General features: G+C 36.5%; 2 protein-coding genes across 2 annotated transcripts; one reads left to right on the forward strand and one right to left on the reverse strand.

Annotated features, from left to right (window-relative positions):
* The first annotated feature begins 26 nt into the window (after window positions 1–26).
* On the forward strand, window positions 27–5,388 carry LOC116291090 (cation channel sperm-associated protein 1). Its single transcript, XM_031698203.2, has 11 exons — window positions 27–293; window positions 387–500; window positions 596–749; window positions 1,107–1,198; window positions 1,505–1,654; window positions 2,198–2,261; window positions 2,511–2,616; window positions 3,686–3,758; window positions 3,875–3,959; window positions 4,793–4,907; window positions 5,037–5,388. Exons 1-11 carry the CDS (start codon window positions 122–124, stop codon window positions 5,064–5,066), a joined length of 1,155 nt encoding a protein of 384 aa, XP_031554063.2. The 5' UTR covers window positions 27–121; the 3' UTR covers window positions 5,067–5,388.
* On the reverse strand, window positions 5,332–19,772 carry LOC116291120 (CCAAT/enhancer-binding protein zeta). The gene is made up of 37 exons (XM_031698243.2): window positions 19,707–19,772; window positions 19,356–19,440; window positions 19,157–19,231; window positions 18,298–18,467; window positions 17,909–18,001; window positions 17,538–17,599; window positions 16,530–16,788; window positions 15,979–16,087; window positions 15,564–15,664; window positions 14,981–15,068; window positions 14,840–14,907; window positions 14,284–14,415; window positions 13,773–13,818; window positions 13,535–13,578; window positions 13,209–13,293; window positions 12,831–12,915; window positions 12,661–12,757; window positions 11,844–11,928; window positions 11,681–11,763; window positions 11,429–11,463; window positions 10,918–11,059; window positions 10,652–10,732; window positions 10,344–10,391; window positions 9,496–9,786; window positions 9,136–9,188; window positions 8,746–8,792; window positions 8,588–8,610; window positions 8,448–8,484; window positions 7,834–7,900; window positions 7,399–7,478; window positions 7,265–7,310; window positions 6,998–7,110; window positions 6,591–6,647; window positions 6,463–6,515; window positions 6,135–6,229; window positions 5,896–5,935; window positions 5,332–5,595 (listed from the first exon to the last, which is right to left on the reverse strand). Exons 4-37 carry the CDS (start codon window positions 18,397–18,399, stop codon window positions 5,332–5,334), a joined length of 3,111 nt encoding a protein of 1,036 aa, XP_031554103.2. The 5' UTR covers window positions 18,400–18,467; window positions 19,157–19,231; window positions 19,356–19,440; window positions 19,707–19,772.
* Between the last annotated feature and the right edge of the window lie 494 nt (window positions 19,773–20,266).

Raw genomic sequence — 20,266 nt, forward strand, 5'->3', positions numbered from 1 at the left:
CGAGGAACTGGGCCGATTGCTGGAAAAAAAGATGGCGGCTGGCGGCTATTTTGAGTCGTCTGAAAATTCACTAAAACAGCTGTAAGTAAAACGACTTATTTCCTCAAAATAGCCAAACAACATGACAAAACACCATACTCTTCCGAAAACTCTTGAAAATGCTGGAGAATTTCGTCTGTTCATTTATGAATTGACTGAGTCCAAGATGTTTGGCGGCGCCATCTTGGTCGTCATTCTCCTCAATACTGTTATTCTTGTTACCCAAACAGACGAAGCCATTTCTGTTAAAGCAGGTTAGTCAGAGAGCTTCAATACCGAGAAATTCAAAGCTTTTATATGACAGCTACTTCATTATGAAAAAATCTTTGAAATTTCCGATTATTTAGGATGGTATTTTTCCTCGTTGGACAACGTTTTTCTTGCCATCTACTTCGTTGAAATTGTTCTCAAACTTTACGCCTTACGAAGTGCATTCTTCAGCAGTGGTTGGAATATAATGGGTAAAGAAAATCTGTTGTACGACATCTTTGCACCTTTATGTCTAATTCACGAAAAATGTTTGCAAAATCCAGAACTAAGTTTTTTCCTTTTCTAGATGGTTTGATCGTCCTCTTTACAACTATCGACTTTCTTCTGCCCTTGATCGTACAGAATGTCAGTTCGTTCGATGTAGCAGCTATATTCAGGCTGCTTCGTATGTTCAGAGCTATCAGAGCTTTACGAGCATTAAGAGTACTAAGGACTATAAGGTAAAAAGTTCTGTAGTCTAATTCATACCCACAAGGGCAGGACCAGTTCGGGATCATGGGCTAGCCAAACCCTTTGCCGCTCTTTCACTTTTTTTTTTCAATTCAAAGGAGGGTCACTATTAATTTCAAACACAGCAAAATGATCAAGGAAAGCTTGAAAAAATGTTGGTGAGGGAACAAGAAAAAAAAAATGTAATCATAATGGGACGGTCAGAGAATTTTTTACCTCGGTTTCCATCCCCACGTCTTCCCTTACTCCTTCTGCTTAGTGAGAATAAAAAGAAATGGCAGGAATGGGGATTTTGCCTCCAATTGAATAACTGGTCTGATTTTTTTTATCCCTCCTCCTTCTTTTAGGTTCTTAAAGAATCTACAAGTGATAATGACAACAGTCCTCAAGTCATTTCGCGCCCTCAGTACGATTGTTATGTTGCAGAGCCTTTTCCTTTGTATCCTTTATTATCAAAAACTTGATCACAGAAATCTCAATCTCTATAAAAATGTAATCCATTCAAGGCTGTTCGAGTATAGAATTTATATAGGTTTGATAACCTACTTAGTGCGGGCAAATCCAGAACGATTTTAAGTGGGGTGACTGTTATACCTAGTGTTTTTCAACTCCAAAGGGGGGCTGACTAGCAACCCAATCCACCTCCTGGATCCGCCCTTACTATTTCCAACTTACCTATAAAGATAATTTGTTTTCTCTCTCTGGCTTGTGTCACCTTGATAATATTCCTTAGCTGCTATAAAAGATATGTTTGCTGTGATTGGTCGTGGACTATTCTACGAGATTTCGCCCAGTAGATTTGGTAACCTTGGGAAAGCATTCTTTACTCTGTTCCAGCTCATCACGCTGGATGACTGGTTCTACATGTACAGTGATGTCGTAAAGATAGATCCTGGTAATTTATAAAATCCTTTTTCACTTTTTCAAGTTTTTTATTCCCTCTCTTTATAATTTGTCTGATGTGTTATGCGCAAGTTTAGGAAGTGGCGGATCCAGGACTTTAAGAGGGGGGGGGGGGGGGGGGGTTCATTTTTGTTAACAGTAACGTTCTCTTGCTTCATCATAACCTATCCACCAGTCCCATGTCATATTAAATCTCATGACTTAGTACCATACTTTTATTTATTTATTTTAAAAAATATAAAAAATCCAAGGTACCAGCCGGTGGGGGGGTTCATTTGCACCCAATGAACCCCCCCTAAATCCGCCACAGTTAGGGATCGTTTAGATGTAGAATTCTTGAGGTGCAACCACATGACGATGAAACAGTCCCCATTTTGGTTGATCTAACAAAAAAGCTGAGGAATGGCGGTTTTGTTATCGTCAACCATCCACCAACATGGCAGCTATGACGAAACATGGACCCCAGAAATATTTGATTTAAATTTTTTTTTGTATTTTTAAATGTTCATCCAAATTTATCTGATTCCATTCACAGGATATGGATACATTATTCTATACCTCATTATCTACATTGTCCTGGAAAATTTCATTTTTATGAAGTAAGTATTTTTAGGAAGAGAAAACAAAAACTAGGGGAGTCCATCTCGATTTCTATCAAGCTTCCATCAGATTGCTAGTCTCCCTCGCATCCGTTTTTAGTGTCGGTCGTCACGACCGACACTAAAAACGGATGCGAGGGAGACTATCAGATTGCTAGCTGGAGATGATCATATAGCTCCCGCTATGTAGGTTAAAAATAAAGGTTAGTGTGTGTAGCGAGAGAAGATAGAAGTGACTCTGTGCTTCAGTTTATTTGTAGCTGTACTAGTGGATAACTTTCAACGAACCCTAGCAGCTTTGGAAGAGAAAGGTCACAAAAAGAGTGGAGTTCAAATAAGAAGCGTCTTTGCTGGGGTGAGTTAGCCTGGTTTTCACTAGCAAGAGAATCGGAAGGTTCTCTGTATTTTGTTTTAGCGCGCGCTAATATTGAATGTAGTCGCATCAAAACATTTTCTGGAAGAATTTCATTTCCGTCAAGCCAAGCCAAGTTAGCTAAGTCAAGTCTTAAGTTAGCTACGTTAAGCTAAGTTAAGTTAGCTAAGTTAAGTTAATAATTGTGCAAATTTTTTTGCATTTCTCTTGCAAAATTTTGGAATAGAATCACTAGTTATGAAGAATAAAATAAAAATCATAGGATAAAAGCTGCAAATTCGGCGTAAAAAAGCGTATAAGTTCCGTACGATCCAGCCAACCGAAGTCCAGTCCATTCCATCTACGTACGGTTCCTGATTTTCCAAAATTAAAAACGCTCAAAATTCAGGCTTTTAGAGGAGGAAAACAAGTTTTAGAAGTTGGGTATGTTTTTACTGTGCATTAAGATTATCCATGGCCTTTCAAAAGGTGAAAATTGAAAAAAAAAATTTTTTTTGTGATTCAAGATCCAGTCACTGACACCCAGTCACTTGCGATCCATTTCAGTCACAACCAATCCATTCCATTCAATTTGGCTCAGTAGCATCTTAATGAAGAAAATTAGTCGTAAAAATCTGTAGCGATTCACAAAATCACCTATAGACACATGACGTATATAGTCCTTTCAAAAAACCTTTGCTGCTGACCGGCTTCACAGGACATAATTACAGCCACAATCCAAAAAATGAAAAAAAGATTCAAGTCTTAAGTTAGCTACGTGAAGCTAAGTTAAGTTAGCTAAGTTAAGTTAATAATTGTGCAAATGTTTTTGCATTTCTCTTGCAAAATTTTGGAATAGAATCACTAGTTATGAATAATAAAATAAAAATCATAGGATGAGTTATACTATATAATATTTGATTGAATTTTTTTAGTTTAGTTCTTTGTTTTCACATTTCGAAAGCCGCTACATTTCATATTATCCAAAATGGTATATATTAGCATAGTTAATAGACTATTAACTATGATATTAGTGCCAACCCCTTATTTACTTTTCTTTGACCACGTGAAGGATGAGATTGGGAATGAAGATGTCGAGTCATTTGAGTCATCTTTCTCCGAGGAATCTGATGATGACATTGATGGTAAGTATTCCATTCATTCTGACTAGCTTTAACTAAAAGGACGTCCAAAAATAGTTAAGAACTCCAATAAAGATCAAATAAGCTAAGGATCATTAGTCTTGTTGTGATTTTAATAGTCCAGGAAGAACTCGAAGAGGAAGCACATTGGAAGCCAAAGAAAGTGGAAGATTTTTATCACGCTGACAAGTTTCCCGACAACAGGTCAGCAAAGGAAACATTCTTCTCCTTCCCTCTAGACAGTGTATTGAAATTTCCACCCTTTTTTGGTCACCATTTCGTAATCCAATCCGTGCCCAGCACCCCGAACTTTGTCAGACTCGTACCCAGTCGCTTCTCTTGTCTTATTGATTTCACGATGTGTGTTTGATGGGAAGGACTTAGTGAGTTCCTGGTGCATCAAGGGAAGGACGAAAAAAAAAAAAAAAGCCAAATGCCAAAAACCGCCGCGCGCATTAAAAAAGCGTGAGTGAGTGACGACCGAGTCTGGACCTTTGTTGAGTACGGGTACTAGGGAACTCACGACCCTGGTTAGTAGAACAATCCAAGATAATTACTGCTAATTCTCGTTCTGCTGGCTAAATATACGATCGACCGCGCACTGGTCACCTAATGCAAAGAATATGAACTAGAATCCTGATGCAAAAAACACTGATGCTTGAATAGAGGTTTTGTAACATCACATGCCGGCGCCATAATACAGCTTGGACTGCATGTGGTTAGATGGCAGAACAATAAAATCCCTTTGCTTTCTCATGTAAAACGATTGTATTGTTCCTGCAATCTAAAATGGCTGCCGTCACGTGATGGTGCAAAACCTCTATTGAATATCCAGAATAGATGTCAGTGACTACGTTTGGTGTGCTTTTCTGATCCAAACGGACAACTATAGACGCAGGGTTTTTTTCTTATCTGTAATACGCAGTAAAACCCCCGTAGTTTTCGAGTTTGCAGAAACGTCGGTAGAAACAGCAAAACCTTTCTAACTTGCAGTAAAATCCTTTATCAGTTTTGAGTGTTTGAATTTTTTTTGACAGGATGCGAGAGTCGATGTCACAGTTTTTTATGTTGCTGACTTCACTTGAATACAACATGCAACACATGCAAAGGTCGCAGGCCACCGCGGATGACCTTGTTGATATCACAGTCACGGTAAATAGAACGACCCCCTACAGTTTTACACCCTGGGGGGTAAAATTTTTGGAAACTTTTTTAACAAAGTCATTTTACAACAGCCATTTTAGAAAGCATTTGTAGCATCTATTTTGTTCGTTTTTTCAGGTTCCCGATGTTCCTGAAGAACTTCTGTAAGTTTGGTCAAAGCAACCGGCAAGGAAACCGGATTCAGTCCGTTAATACGTAAACGAAACAATGAAGATAGCATAGCAGGATTTAATGGGAATTTGCAAAATATACTTCATCCCATTACAGTAACCCGCATAGTTTTCTAGTCTTCGTTTGCTAACAATTACAAAGCTGTTATTTCACGGGTTTAATGAAATCATTATTTTTTCGTGATTTCATGTGAATCTTTATACAGTAAAAAGTTATTTCAAAGATCTATTTCACTCGTATTTTAATTTCTACCCCTTCCCGGTTTTCGTCCTCTTCTTCCTCTGTCTGGGCCTTTGCCCCTTTTATTGTGAAATGAGCATTTTTCTTGTCTGTCCCCCCTCCCCCTTCCCCTTCCCCTCCCTCTACCTCTTCCCTGTCCACGCCCACGTGACCATGTTTGATTGGTACGTTGTTCCCATAAGATCTGTTTGTTGCTGGCTTTCCCCGAGACATCATGGTGGCTGCCCCCACCAGCAGATGCTGAGTCCTCCAACAAATGAGCAAACTAAACAACAAAAGAAAATACCATTTGCTTTTACAAATACTGTTAGAATAATATGATGATGACTAGATTTGTGATTCACCGAGGAATGTCAGAGATAGTGATGATATGATGATGAAAATTATATAGCTGTGTTGGTGATATAGTGGTGATGGAAGTGTTGGTGATGATGGTGATGTTAATAATGTTGATGGTAGTGTTAATGGTGGTGGTAGTGGTGATGACGGTGGTGGTCTTGATGATATTGGCATTGATGACGTTGATAGATGGAAGCCAAGTTCTATACAACATCTTGTTTCTTACCTCATCGGCAGAAGCAAATAGTGAGCTGATATCTTCATCCCTAAAATGACAAAATTAGCGTTTCAAAAACAACCAAAATTTGGTAGTACGTATGAAAATCCATTACAACAAATCAAAGCATTCACAACAAGGGCTTAATAGTTATAAAATTCGTTAGTGAATTCTGCTCAACACTACCTCGGATAAATGTTTACAACAAAGTAGTTGAAGACATAACAGCAAAATCTATTTTCACATACCCTTGACGTTTTTGCTTTTTCTTGGATTTTCCTTTTTTGTCTTTTCCTTCCTCATCTGATTCAAATTCATCAGAACTGATATTCTCTAACAAAGCCTGTTAAATATATAAATATTAGTAATCTAATTTTGTAAAAATATTTGAGTCAAGGACTTTCAAATGGCTTCCACAATCGACCAATCAATAGGCATAACAGTGTCTAATAAAAGCCAATGATAGTGCTCTTAATTCGAAAGCCATTTGAGGGTCAAGATTTCGTATGTTTTCCACACTTCCCGAAAAATAAAGTGACCAAAAAGAAAAAAATGAAGTAAATTGTGTGAAATTACTTTTTCATAATCTTTATCAGTAAACTTTCTCTTTTTCCCAGGAGTCTGCAAATCTGGAAGAAAAATAATAGAAAATATTTAAGAAGAAGAACAAAAAAATTGCCATAAGAAACAGAAGCAACAGTTACCATCATTTTCAAGATCTTCCTCTTCGTCTGAAAAGTCCATTTTGTCATAGTCAAATTCTACGATGAAGAAAAATTATAATAATCAACTTAATGTTAAAAAAGAATGCCCCATTACTGTCCTGAATCGTCTCAAGATGTGGAGATTTAGTATAAACCTACTAATGATATGCGTCTGATTGGCTTAGTTTCGCTACTAGTGTTCTATTGGTGTGATAGAAAACCGAAAGAACGCAAAAAAAACAACAAAAAAAACAAATAAATAAAAAATAAATAAATTAACCAAATTTCAACAGTATTTATATCCATTTATCTGGCCAATTAGTAGGTTATACTAAAACAATTAGACGAAAATGAAATGGGACAAATGTGGGTGGATAATAAACTGGGAATGAAATGATTGTCAGTACCTTCCTCATCTGATGCGTCTTCTTCCTCCACTACATTTTCATCTTCATCGTCATCTTCATCACCCTTATTCTTGCTCTTCTTTTTATTAGTTTGCTTGGATTTCTTGACTTCTCTGTAACAAATATAAGGAAGGTAAATCTAAGTCTCTTCCAATCAAAATATTTTGGGAGCCAATGCAAACAGTAACCATAAACAATAATTATAATTAAATATTACCATGAAGCATCAGATAAATGGAAAAATTATACATGAGGAATCCAACCAACCTTGCAAAGTCAAACTCAAGACTCGTACTTTCATCTTGTACGATATCTAACAAAACAAAAAATAAATAATGAACAAATAATGAAATTTAATAACTTTGTAACCCATATTACTATGGAAATAATTAGAGGCCTACCAATATCATCATCACTAGATTCATTTTCTTCATTTTCTTTTTTCTTCTCTCCCTTATTTGCTGCTTTGGCCTTGAAATATCTAAAAAAAACATGGTATAATGAGCACAGTATCATCAATCCCCTTCCATCCCCTCCCTTCATACTAATCAGTCTCTTTTCCATATTGTTCAAAAACCCACCTCGTCCTCCCTCTCATCAAAATTAACACTCTCTAAAGCTGCCCTCTCCTTCCTTCATACCTTATTTCATTCCAACCCTGATTCATGTTCAAACCTCTAAAATTCCTGTACTACCCCTCCCCTCTCTTTTTACATACTTATCATCCTCTTCTCTATCTCTGATAGAATGATACCACAGTGTCCCTCCCTCCCCCCTCCCTGTCCCTGCCTTCCCGCCCTCCTTACATTCATTAACTGTGACTACTACTCAGTTACCTGTAAAAGAACAATTCATCTTCTCGCACTTCTTCTTCCTTCTTTTTTAGGAATGTATTGGAATTAACTGCAAAGGAATCATAAAAAACCTTCAATCCCCAATAATTGTTGGTATCATCTCTACTGGTCTAGCTTATTCTCTACTTTCACATCCCCATAATACTTTGCATCTTTGAGGGGTAACCAGAGAATAAAAACCCACCTATTTTGCTGAAGGCTGATCAGACAATGTTGACAATACCTTGTTTGATATCCAAAAATAAAATGAAGAAGTAAAAAACAGAAACAGATAGAAGCTTGAAGATGTTTAAGATAAATTTTAAACATTTTTTCCTAAGTCAATACATTTTCTGTAAGACCAAAACTCTTCAATGAGAATTGGGTGCAGATTTTTTCTTCTGATGGGATACCTGTTTGGTGTCACACTGGGGGGTGGGAGGGGGGGACTGAACCCAAGTAAAAGGGAGTGTTCCATCATTGGGTCTCTTTAGAGTATATCAATTTTGTCTCTTGACTTGATTTGCCTTAAGTACAGGTAACCCAGTAAAGATAAAAACTGGGTAAATGAGGATAAACTGAAAAAGAAAATAAATCAACTGGGGTGACTCACTCACCTGGCTCTTCTTGTAGTCTTGTAGATGGTGTTTTTGGCTGTGAGAGAATTGTAGAATCATTGATTTTTATACTCACTCTGCTTAATCATGGAGACAAATTTAACTAGGAATTGAAAATATAGCAGTGAATAAATTGTTACCTGCATCAGTGATCCTCCATGGTCTGTAGAAAGAAAAAAATAAATAAGCAGAGAAAATGAATAAATAAAAGGAAGAAAGAAAGGGCGAATAAATGTTAATATGTCTTTAGTATTGCACATACTCTAATAGTTTCACTGTAACTGGGCAGTTTCATTACCTTTGATCTTTTTCTTGGGATTCTTATAAATAAATCTGTCTAAAAACCTGTCCAAAAGTATAACAAAAGATAATTATTACAGTCAAAATGGCTCAAGCTTATTCCCTAGATTCCACTAATGATTTCATTATTCAAATATTGAAATTTATTATTCTTTCCGAGATTAACAAGAATCGGTATTCAAAATAATAATCGATTCAAAACTCGAATTCTGATTGGCTTATGGTGTTCCTTATATGGAATAATCCAATCAGAATTCATGTTTTGAATCAGTTATTATTTTGAATCCTGGATCTTTGTATTCTCGGAAAGAATAATAAATTGAGCCATTTTGACTCTAATGATACGATAATAGGTAATAATAATGATAGCACTGGTGGATAATATTACCTCATCAGCGTGAAATCCTGTAGAGGGTCACCTTTGTATTCTATAACTTGACTCTGTGAACATAAACAACAATATTCAGACGATAGGTACATAGTACGGCTATGCAATCCCTACCCTACCTCCCTTAGTATATCATAGTGTCCAACCCCTCCCTCCCTTAGTATACAATAGTGTCTAACCCCTCCCTCCCCTAGTATACCATAGTGTACATTTCTTATTTTGGTAAATAACTCACCTCTCTAATCTGATTAGCGAAGTGACTGACTGATGGGTGATAATGGTCACACAGTTCAGATATCCAAACCCCTCCCTCCCTTAGTATACCATAGTGTCCATTCCTTACACAGGTATATAACTCACCTCTCTAATCTGATTAGCGAAGTGACTGACTGACGGGTGGTAATGGTCACACAGTTCAGATATCTCCCACATACAAGTGTTCTCTGCTTTGCTGAACAGAGGGTTTCTAGACTTAAAGTCATAGCTTTTTCTTGGTGGATTCGAAGTTGAAGTAGAAACTGTTGAATTATTTTGAGTTTTGGCTGCATCATCATTTGTGTTCTCTTCATCATCAGATGATACATCTGGATGAACATTGCCATCATCATCATCATCAGGTACATCTTCAAAGTGCTCTTCCTCATCTTCTTCCTATATTTTATTCAATGCATACTGGATTAGTATTTCCTTCCTTAAACACACACAGGAACATGGGTTGAAAGGGCACTAATGTTTCCTGGACACAGTAAGAACTGTCAGGCAAAGAGGGGCTGCAGTATGCAGGACTTCTGACCCCCAATACTTTTGAATTGCAATACCAACATATGTTGTGACTGCACTTTAGCCCCCTGTCCCACCCCAGGGAGGACTTCTGGTCTCTTCTTTTGAATATTTGGATTTTCTTTCACTCCTTCCAAAGCCTACTGTTCTTTTATAACAGGGAAAGATTAAGGATTATTTATAGGAGGGGGTGTACAATTTATGATCCGGACAAACAGATAAGTCAGCTCATCAAGTTATTAATCTTGATAAAAAGGTCATTAGCTTATCTGGGGAGGGACGGGGGTTCACCTGGACTGCATCCTTCTTCTGGATCCGCCCCTGTATAGATGATTTGAGCACAATGCTCCATTCTCTGAAGAACCACAGACTGTTTATACCAAGGTGAATATCAATCTAAATTTATCTGGCATAATTTCAACTCCTACCTCTGGTTGCTCTATCATACTTTTTATCGTGGGTTTGATTTTCATCAGCTGGAAGAAAGAAAGAAATCAAGACATGAAGGAAGGACATTGTATTGTGACTCTGCAAATGATCCTTGGGAGCTACTTTATAGACATTTTAAAAGATTGATGTATGAAAAAAATTAGTGGATGGAAAGGGATAAATGGAGGATGGATGAGTCTGTAGAATAGTCATGCATATCAGCATCCATGTCAATAGACACTAGTTTAACCAATTCAAGTATGACTGACAGAGATCAAAGCCATAGAACGCAAGACACTTCTAATACCTCTGACACCAAGTAAAGTGCTCCACAGATGAATGCCGGCTGATGACTGTTACAAATTTGGAGAAGCCTTTTCACAAAAGCCTATAAAACAAAACAAAAGCAAAAAATGTCACAAAAAATATATAACTGAATATCACAAGTCTGCTACTGGCATAGCAGAAAAATATTAGGAAATAGTTGAGAGGGTTATTCCCAAACCGAATGATGAATAATGATGATAATAAATAATGATGATGATGAATAATGATGGTAATGGCAAAACTCACCTTCACTCTTGGCACAGAAGTATCAATCTTCAAAGACTTGTACAACACATTTAAAAACATGGCTTGTTTAGATGATGTTGCTAATGACGTATCCAACAGCTTACTGTACAATGTTGTATAATACCTGTCTGATATGGACTGCCTGTTCATTTAAAAAGTATTCATTATATTAGTTAAAAATCTAGTTGATTAAGGAATCAGCACGCACTGTTAATACATGGGGTTCAATCCTGTTACCAGACATCACATATGAGTAAAGTTGCTTCAATTCTTTCCTATATTTTTTCTCCACGTTCTCCAATTTTCCTCCCTTCATGAAAAACAACTTCTAAACTGAATCAAGGTCAATCCGGTGATGAATATTTTAGCCATGGCCCTCTGGCTAGAGGAAAAAGGAGTTACTCCCTCGGTGAATGACCTAATTGATTGCTTCCTGTTTTAATTGATGACCTACTTCCCTAACAAATAAATGATTGTAGTGCTGAATGTGAAGATGCATTTATAGTATTACCTTGAATCTAATACTTGGAGTAAAAGCATGAGTGCCTAGAAAGAAACAAGTTTTTTTCATTCAAAAACTTTTGTAATTTTAGATATTTCATAGTTATTGAATAAGTACATAATATTTGATTTTTATGCTACTTTTTTATCCAGCATTTTTAAAATTAGCCTTTGGCTCATAAGAATAGGCAGCAACCTCCCATGTAATTGACTCTAAATAAATTATATTATTATTATTATTATTGTTATTATTATTATTCACCTGTAAGCTGGTGTTGAATGTTCCAATATGTACAATCTTAAACAACATATCAATCTGTTCACTGTATCTCTCTTCTTCAGTATCTGAAATCACAAGAATTGGCTTGCTATGATTATAAATGTTTTTGATTGTTTAGAAATGATTTTAGCTTCTCTATACCCACCTTTTGTAAAAGGGAAAGCTCTGTTGACACCAGTTAAAAGGGCACTCAACATTTTTGTTTCCATTTCTCCTTTTTTGACAAATGCCTGAAATTAATGACAAAAAGGGAAAGTGATGTCTTCTGCTGATTGCCCACTACCCATCTGCTGATCACCTACTACCCATCTGCTGATCACCCACTACCCACCTGATGACCACCCACTACCCATCTGCTGATCACCAACTACCCATCTGCTGACCACCCACTACCCATCTGCTGATCACCCACTACCCATCTGCTGACCACCCACTACCCATCTGCTGACCACCCACTACCCATCTGCTGACCACCCACTACCCATCTGCTGACCACCCACTACCCATCTGCTGACCACCCACTACCCATCTGCTGACCACCCACTACCCATCTGCTGACCACCCACTACCCATCTGCTGACCACCCACTACCCATCTGCTGACCACCCACTACCCATCTGCTGACCACCCACTACCCATCTGCTGATCACCCACTACCCATCTGATGACCACCCACTACCGACCTGATGACCACCCACTACCCACCTGATGACCAAACACTACCCATCTGCTGACCACCCACTACCCATCTGCTGACCACCCACTACCCATCTGATGACCACCCACTACCCGTCTGCTGACCACCCACTACCCACCTGATGACCATCCACTACCCACCTGATGACCATCCACTAACCATCACCTGACACATGTACTGACCACCTACTACCCATCCAGTTCTCTATTCACCCCCCTCCCCCCTCCCCACAGATATCTAAGATGTCACTAATGCATGAACCAACCTTGAAAAAAGTAAAGTATATTGCAATAAGTTGGCTGGCCAATTCATGATCATTCTTGCCGAGGATGTTTTGATTCAGAAAGCAAACAGCATAATACCTGAAATTGAACAAGACTTAGTATTCACAGATTATTATCAACCAGTAATAAAATAATGCTGAGTAGTACTTACTGTGCTTTGTCGCTAATATTTGGACGAAAAAGTAGTCGCTCCACTTCTTTAACGACCACCATCTTCATGTTTGGATGTTTTGTAACTATCAAAAAAGAAAATGAACAACACTATGAATATGGCTTTATTAACATTGAAATAAACAGTATAAGAAAAATATTGTATGCCCTTGGCAGGACTTAAGCTCAAGTCTTCAGTATTTAATTATTCTGATGTGTTAACCACTACACACTAAAATGACCAACAAGCCGTGCAGACAGACAATGAAACATAGGACGACTGTTGAGGTCCCAGGGCAAGATTTTTTCTCTATGGGAAAGTTGAATGCTGTGAAGTAGGAAATGGCATTGGATGTAATCATTAATCCTATTATCTCACCTAATGATCTCAAGAGATAAGAAGCTTTTGATGCAACATTGCGATCAGGGTCACCAACTTTGTTGACCAGTAATTTCAGCAACACCTGAATAGTATTTTATTAGTAACTTTTGCTTTAAAGAAACAAAGATGATCAACAAAAGCATCTTAGCAAGAGCTAATGTGATAATGGTTGGGAATTAAAATCATAAATACTAATGTTTGTAAACACCAACAAGTGCAATATGCCATCATTTACTTATAGCTGTATGCTAATTATAAATATTCATTATATGATAAGTTGTATCATTGCCATGGCAACAAGAGTGGGAGCTGTTTAAAGGTACCTGTTCTTGTTCTGGTCGCTGACATAACAGGTCGAATATAATTCCTAGGTAAACAGAAAAAAAAAAGACATTAATTTGGAATTAAATGGACTAAAAGATAAAATTGAATAAAAAGAGAAGGGCTAAATGAATAAAGGAATGGATTGATTGATGAGGGGCAAAAAACATTGGGATCAATAAACTGATGGATATATGGGTATCACTAAGTTAGTAGATGGTACAGATAAACAGATCTTACCCAAAGTCTTGCTCCTAATATTTATTATTGTATCTTGAAGATGTGGCTGGAAAAATAAAACCAAACACTTATCATCAACAAACAATTATTATATATGGAAAAAATGTGTTGGATTAAAGCAAGCTTTTTGCATTTTTCTGCACAAATCCCAATAAACTATTTAATTCAATTTTTATTTAAAGCCATTTCTTCTGTGGCACATATTGTGACCTGAAGCTTCACCCTTATAATAATATAAAGATGCATATTCAATTTCTGGGGTTCATATAGATAGGTGAACGATGAAGAAATTTGTTTGATCAATTGTTATTTAAATTGAATCTATTGGACAATCCAACAAAGCAAAGTGACAATTTAACCTATTGTTAAAATGGTTGGTACATTAACATCACAATGGCAATGTTTATAAACATTACATCCATCTATTGATCAGCCCCCTCAGTTTAAGGTGGGCTCAGGGTTACATGATTGACCTTTTAATACAATTCCCAAATTAGTCACATCAACAAACCTCAAAGGTTGACACAAAATCGGCATACTTCTGCTTGAGAACATTTTCATAATGCCACAGTATAAGTCTAGTTTGTCTTGCTTCTGTCGACAGCTTGTTCTTCTTTGTAACTTCCACTAACCCAAGGGGTTGCTATGGGAATGATTCACATATTATCGTCATAAGATATTTTTGTTGAAATATTAATATAATTTGATACAAAAACAAGAAATTAAATGATTTAGGATTCATATAATGGCCTTTCTATATGGATATAATTGAAGCTGCTTTACAATGAGCTATGGTTTTATGAGGTGGTTTTTAGTACAAGGTATAGACACTGAGGGTGGTGACTGCCAGGGTATCTTTACATCCTTAGTGGTTCTTTTACATCTCTCCAATATTGGTATGATGAAGTGTGGAGAGTCTGACCAGACCACCATTTGAAATAGTCATGCAAGCCATTTGAAAGTCTAACAATTTCAAAATGTTATTACAAAGGTAGCACCTTCTCCTCAGTTATTTCAAGATTATGAGTGTTAGACCAGCCAGGGTTAATCCTATGATCAATACAAACCTGGACAAAGGTTTTCAATTTTCTGTCTTCTGGGAGAAGATCTTCTAACCACAAGTCTTTCAATGTGTCTAGAGAAAATAATTGCTTTATTAAAATTGATGGCAAAAACATTTTTATAGTGAAGGTCATTTAGTTTCTCACCGATAGCCATCATGCTCTCTCTTCGGCCTTTTTTCTTTGCCATGGCAACTAGCATGTCTAGTGCTTTCACTTGATGAACTGGAGATTCCTGAGAATCATGATATGGTAAAAATAGCAACTACAAATTGTGTACAGGAAAATATCCATACCACACTATCTATCAGATAAAGATAAGAATTACTGAAGGATAGGGAATAGCTGTCAGAACTGCATGTTGTAGTAGTGGTACTACTTTAATAGGCCTTGTATAAATTTGATAAACAGGGTGCATTTTGGTCTACCTTGGGTACAAACATCACCATATAAGGCATGATAAAGCAACACATGTTTGTACCCAAGCTAGACCACAATGCTTCATGTTCACTATCTCAGAAAAGGCCTCGCGGGTCTAATGGTGAAACATTATGTTTTCCATAATTTTATTTGAGGCTTGTAAATGTTTAATTTGTCTTCTTGAACCTTACTGTAAGGAAAGAAATAATACTCAAGAGAATGACATGATTTGAAATTGGACAACAGAAACTAGGTCTATTTTCTTCTTAAGAAAGTTGTACTGGTATTGAATAGGCTATTGACAGTTTACCTGGACTTGTAATGTCAGGGCAGCAACCTTGTCTCCAAGTGTTCCTGATGTAGTTACAGTCCTTAACCAGTTACTATCTGATGCTCCTTTACTACTTTTCACTGGAAAATAGTAATCACAATATGAACAATTTCTCCTAGTCTGGGCTTCCTGTGGTAATTGCAAGACAGGTAGCCCACCCACTTTTCACCATGCTTATTTAATAAAGAAAATAGACCAAATTCAAAACTCGCACCGATGTGAGGCTTAAGTTGTGAACAAAGGGATCTGGCGTGACTCAAAGTAATCTGACGTGATTCAAAAGTCACGAATCACGCCAGATTCCTTTGTTCACAACTTAAGCCTCACATCGGTGCGAGTTTTGAATTTGGTCTATAAGCACAAGTGAAAGACAATAAAAGAAGGTCACCCATACTTTTATGATAGATTTCAGTGTCATGCTCCCAGATCTCTAATGCCTCTTTTTGTAGTTTGTTTATTGTACTGGAAGATGGAGAGGACATGCATTTTGCATCTTCAGGAATCTGCAACAATAGATACCAAAGATTATTAGAATTGTTCTTTAATAACTATAAGGCAGTGACATTGTCGCAAATGCCAGAAATGACTGTGAGCTGACAGACACCCACTGAACTAAAGCACAAAGATATCACAGGTCTGCTCATACAATTAATATTATTGGAATTATCATAATTTGGGTTTCTTTACAAGCACAACAACTTACCTTTTTGGAGTAAACTTAAAGAATTTATATGTTTAAATAAAAAAATAAAAAAACTTACCTTTAAGTATCTATCTATTGCTTTACAGTTTTTAATCAGTGTCCTATCTTATTCATTTATTGTATTTAACATGTCAACACAGACCTAATGAGCAACTACTAGTCCTGATTACGTATACCGTGACTATACTGTTTCCATGCCAGTAAGTTGTTCTGAATATCAAACTTCTCCCTGGGATACTCACCTGATCATACCACTTGCCACCAGGTTTTATCAGTAGCTTCTTCAGCAGAACAGTCATCTGTTTATCCTCTTCATCATCAACATCAGTCTTTGGTTCCTGTTTCTGTGAATTATTGTTGGTGTCTTCTTTCTTTGATTTTCTTTCTTCTTTTTTGATTGCTTTTACAGGTTGAATCTTTTCTTTGTTATTGTCTGCACCTTCCTCTACATCCTCATCATTATCTTCATCTCCAAGCTTGTCATCCTCTACCTTTGTCCCTCTGTGGACAATAACCAATGGTATCATAAATGCAGTTAATGCTTGATAAAATGCAATAGAGATCAATTTTTAATCAAAATCCAACACTCTAAATTCCAATTTGATCTGTGTGTTAGCCATGCCCTGACTTAATTAGGTCAGCCAAGAGGCTTTTTCAGGCTATCGATAAGATTTGTTTTTTTATATGTTAGAGGGGGTATGCTGTCACTGAGGCCTCATCTGGAATTAATGTTAGCTTCCTCTTTTCCTACTCTAAACTCTGCTGTCTGGTTAATTCACCCAAACCTCAATTTTATAATAACACTGATATGTCACCCATATAACTACCTTTAATTCAAACTTGGATATTAAATGGATATATGATAGTAGTCAATATTTCTATATTAAGTATCTATGAATTCTGAATTGTACTTGAGATTGTGCGATTTCCTATACAAAGTCTTTGTATAGGAAATCGCATGATCTTGAGTACAACTCAGAATTCATAGGTACAAGTGATGTTTTGAAAGTTTTCAAATTTGGACAAGCCTTTATATTAGGCAAGTCCAATTTGAGAACTTATCAAAACATCACGAGAAGATTGTGTGATTGTTTGTTTATAATATGCCCAACAAAATTATGCAACTTAATTGGGACTCTACAGAGTACAATTTGGGATTTAATTGTACTCCTCTTGTCCAATCAGAATTGAGTGATTTTGTTGAGTGTATTATAAAGAAATAAATAGTGATTTGTTTTATATATATGTACCCTTTTTCTTCTGTCTCTAGAATGATTTTGTCAAGCCCGAGTCCTTGTATCATTGACATTATCTATGAATAAATAAAATACATTCATGTCATACCTCAGAACCTTTATATAATAAGTCCTTTACCCCACACCAATGAAGACACAACCAAACAATCAGAATGCAGGAGGTAGTTATCCAATCCTTTCCCAGTATTTCTCATGACAAAGCATGGAATATCCCTTGTGTCTCTTGCATTCTTTTACACTGAAAGCTCACACATATAGAAAACACAAGTACTCCAATTGGGATATTCCATTATACAGTGTGTGTTTGCCACTTAAAACTAGTGGATTGAAAGTTCTGTTTGATAAACTTGCTTAACTTGCTTTACCTCATCTTTTTTGAGCACTGACTTCCCTTTCGCCTTAGCATCTGTGGTCAGTTCGTTGTCAGCATTGACATCTTTAATCATATCGTAGTCTTCCTACAAGACAACCACCACATTATAGCAAAGACTTAGTAAACTCTTTTTTAGTATATTTTTTATTAAGATAACTAACTAAACTTACTGTTATGCTAATACAAAGCTTAACTCTTTACAGTGAAAGGAATCCAAGGTCAATTCTTAAACTCTGAAACGCTTAAATAAGAGTTTTGACTTCTTAAAAATTTTGAAATTTCAAAACATTTGAGGTTTGACCGACAGACTTGGAAATATTTTTCTTTGTCAATTAAACAAAACCCAACAAAGAATAGCTTGAATAGAAAAGAATATCTAACCTTGTCTCCTCCAACCGCTAATACATCTTCTAAAGTAAGATCCACGGCTTGTTTCCGAGATTTTTTCTTCTTCTCTACTTTACTCTTCTCCTTGGTCGCCATTTTGTTTGTTCCACGTGCTGTGAGAGCTTACCACAGGAAACCCATACTGTGCAGTGGACCCTTCCTCACTGTAAGTATCGATAGCAAATTTTCCAATTTTCAATTCATCAAGCTTTCTTCGGCATTGCGAAAACGCGGATACCGCCATAAAAAAAAATATGACTTCATATTTCATATGTTAAATGGTACCTTAGATTGGAAAAGCAAAAGTCTCGATTTTATGCAAATCCTTTCAGTTTTGATGTAGGCTATCAATGATTGTTAATCACATGTGAATTAAAAATTTTTTTTGCATTCTTTTTTTTGCAACACTTCGGAATAGAATCACTAGTTATGAAGAATAAAATAAAAATTATAGGACAAAAGCTGCAAATTCGGGGTAAAAAAGCGTATAAGTTCCGTACGATCCAGCCAACCGAAGTCCAGTCCATTCCATCTACGTTCGGTTCCGGATTTTCCAAAATTTAAAAACGCTCAAAATTTGGGTTTCTAGAAGAGGAAACCAAATTCTAGAAGTTGGGCATGTTTTTAATGTACATTAAGATTATCCATGGCCTTTCAAAAGGTGAAAATTAAAAAAAAAAAAAAAAATGTTTATGATTCATGATCCAGTCACTGACTGAGGCCCAGTCACTTGCAATCCATTTCAGTCACAACCAATCCATTCCAGTCAAATCCAAGCAACATCCAATTTATCTCAATAGCATTCTTAATGGAGAAAAATTAGTCGTAAAAATCTAAACATTCACAGACTCACCAATAGAAACATATGATGTGTACAATCCTTTGCCTTTTGTCAATGAACGGCTTCTCAGGACTTTAACCAGTGCCGCTATAAAAAAAAAAGTTTTTTTTTTGCAACGTTTCGGAAAAAAATCACTAGTTATGAAGAATAAAATAAAATTCATAGGATAAAAGCTGCAAATTAGGCGTAAAAAAGCATATAAGTTCCGTACCATCCAGCCAACCGAAGTCCAGTCCATTCCATCTACGTGCGGTTCCCGATTTTCCAAAATTAAAAAACGCTCAAAATTCGGGTTTCTAGAAGAGGAAACCAAATTTTAGAAGTTGGGCATGTTTTTACTGTACATTAAGATTATCCATGGCCTTTCAAAAGGTGAAAATTCAAAAAAAAAAAAAATTATGATTCAAGATGCTGTCACTGACTGAGGCCCAGTCACTTGCGATCCATTTCAGTCTCAACAAATCCATTCTAATCACGTCCAAGGAATTAACATTCAATTTATTTAAATAGCATGTTAATGGAGAAAAATTAGTCGTAAAAATCTAAACATCCACAGACTCACCTATAGAAACATGATGTGTACAATCCTTTGCCTTTTGTCAATGAACGGCTTCTCAGGACTTAACCAGTGCCGCGATCAAAAAATTTTTTTTTCATTTTTTTTTTTTTGGCAGCATTTCGGAATAGAATCACTAGTTATGAAAAATAAAATAAAAATCATAGGATAAAAGCTGCAAATTCGGGGTAAAAAAGCATATAAGTTCCGCACGATCCAGGCAACCGAAGTCCAGTCCATTCCATCTATGTTCGGTTCCGGATTTTCCAAAATTAAAAAACACTCAAAATTCGGACTTTTAGAAGAGGAAACCAAGTTTTAGAAGTTGGACATGTTTTTACTGTACATTAAGATTATCTATGGCCTTTCAAAAGGTGAAAATTCAAAAAAAAAATTTAATGATTCAAGATCCTGTCACTGACTGAGGCCCAGTCACTTGCAATCCATGTCAGTCACAACCAATTCATTCCAGTCACATCCAAGTAACATCCGATTTATATACTGATTTGTTTACTCACAGATTAGTTCTTATCTTAAATCATTATATTCACTTTTGAAGGCTCGAA

Source organism: Actinia tenebrosa, unplaced genomic scaffold (assembly GCF_029948245.1).
Source record: "Actinia tenebrosa isolate PJP-AT-01 unplaced genomic scaffold, QUT_ActTen_1.0 PGA_scaffold8__29_contigs__length_14323225, whole genome shotgun sequence".
Lineage (NCBI taxonomy): Eukaryota > Metazoa > Cnidaria > Anthozoa > Actiniaria > Actiniidae > Actinia > Actinia tenebrosa.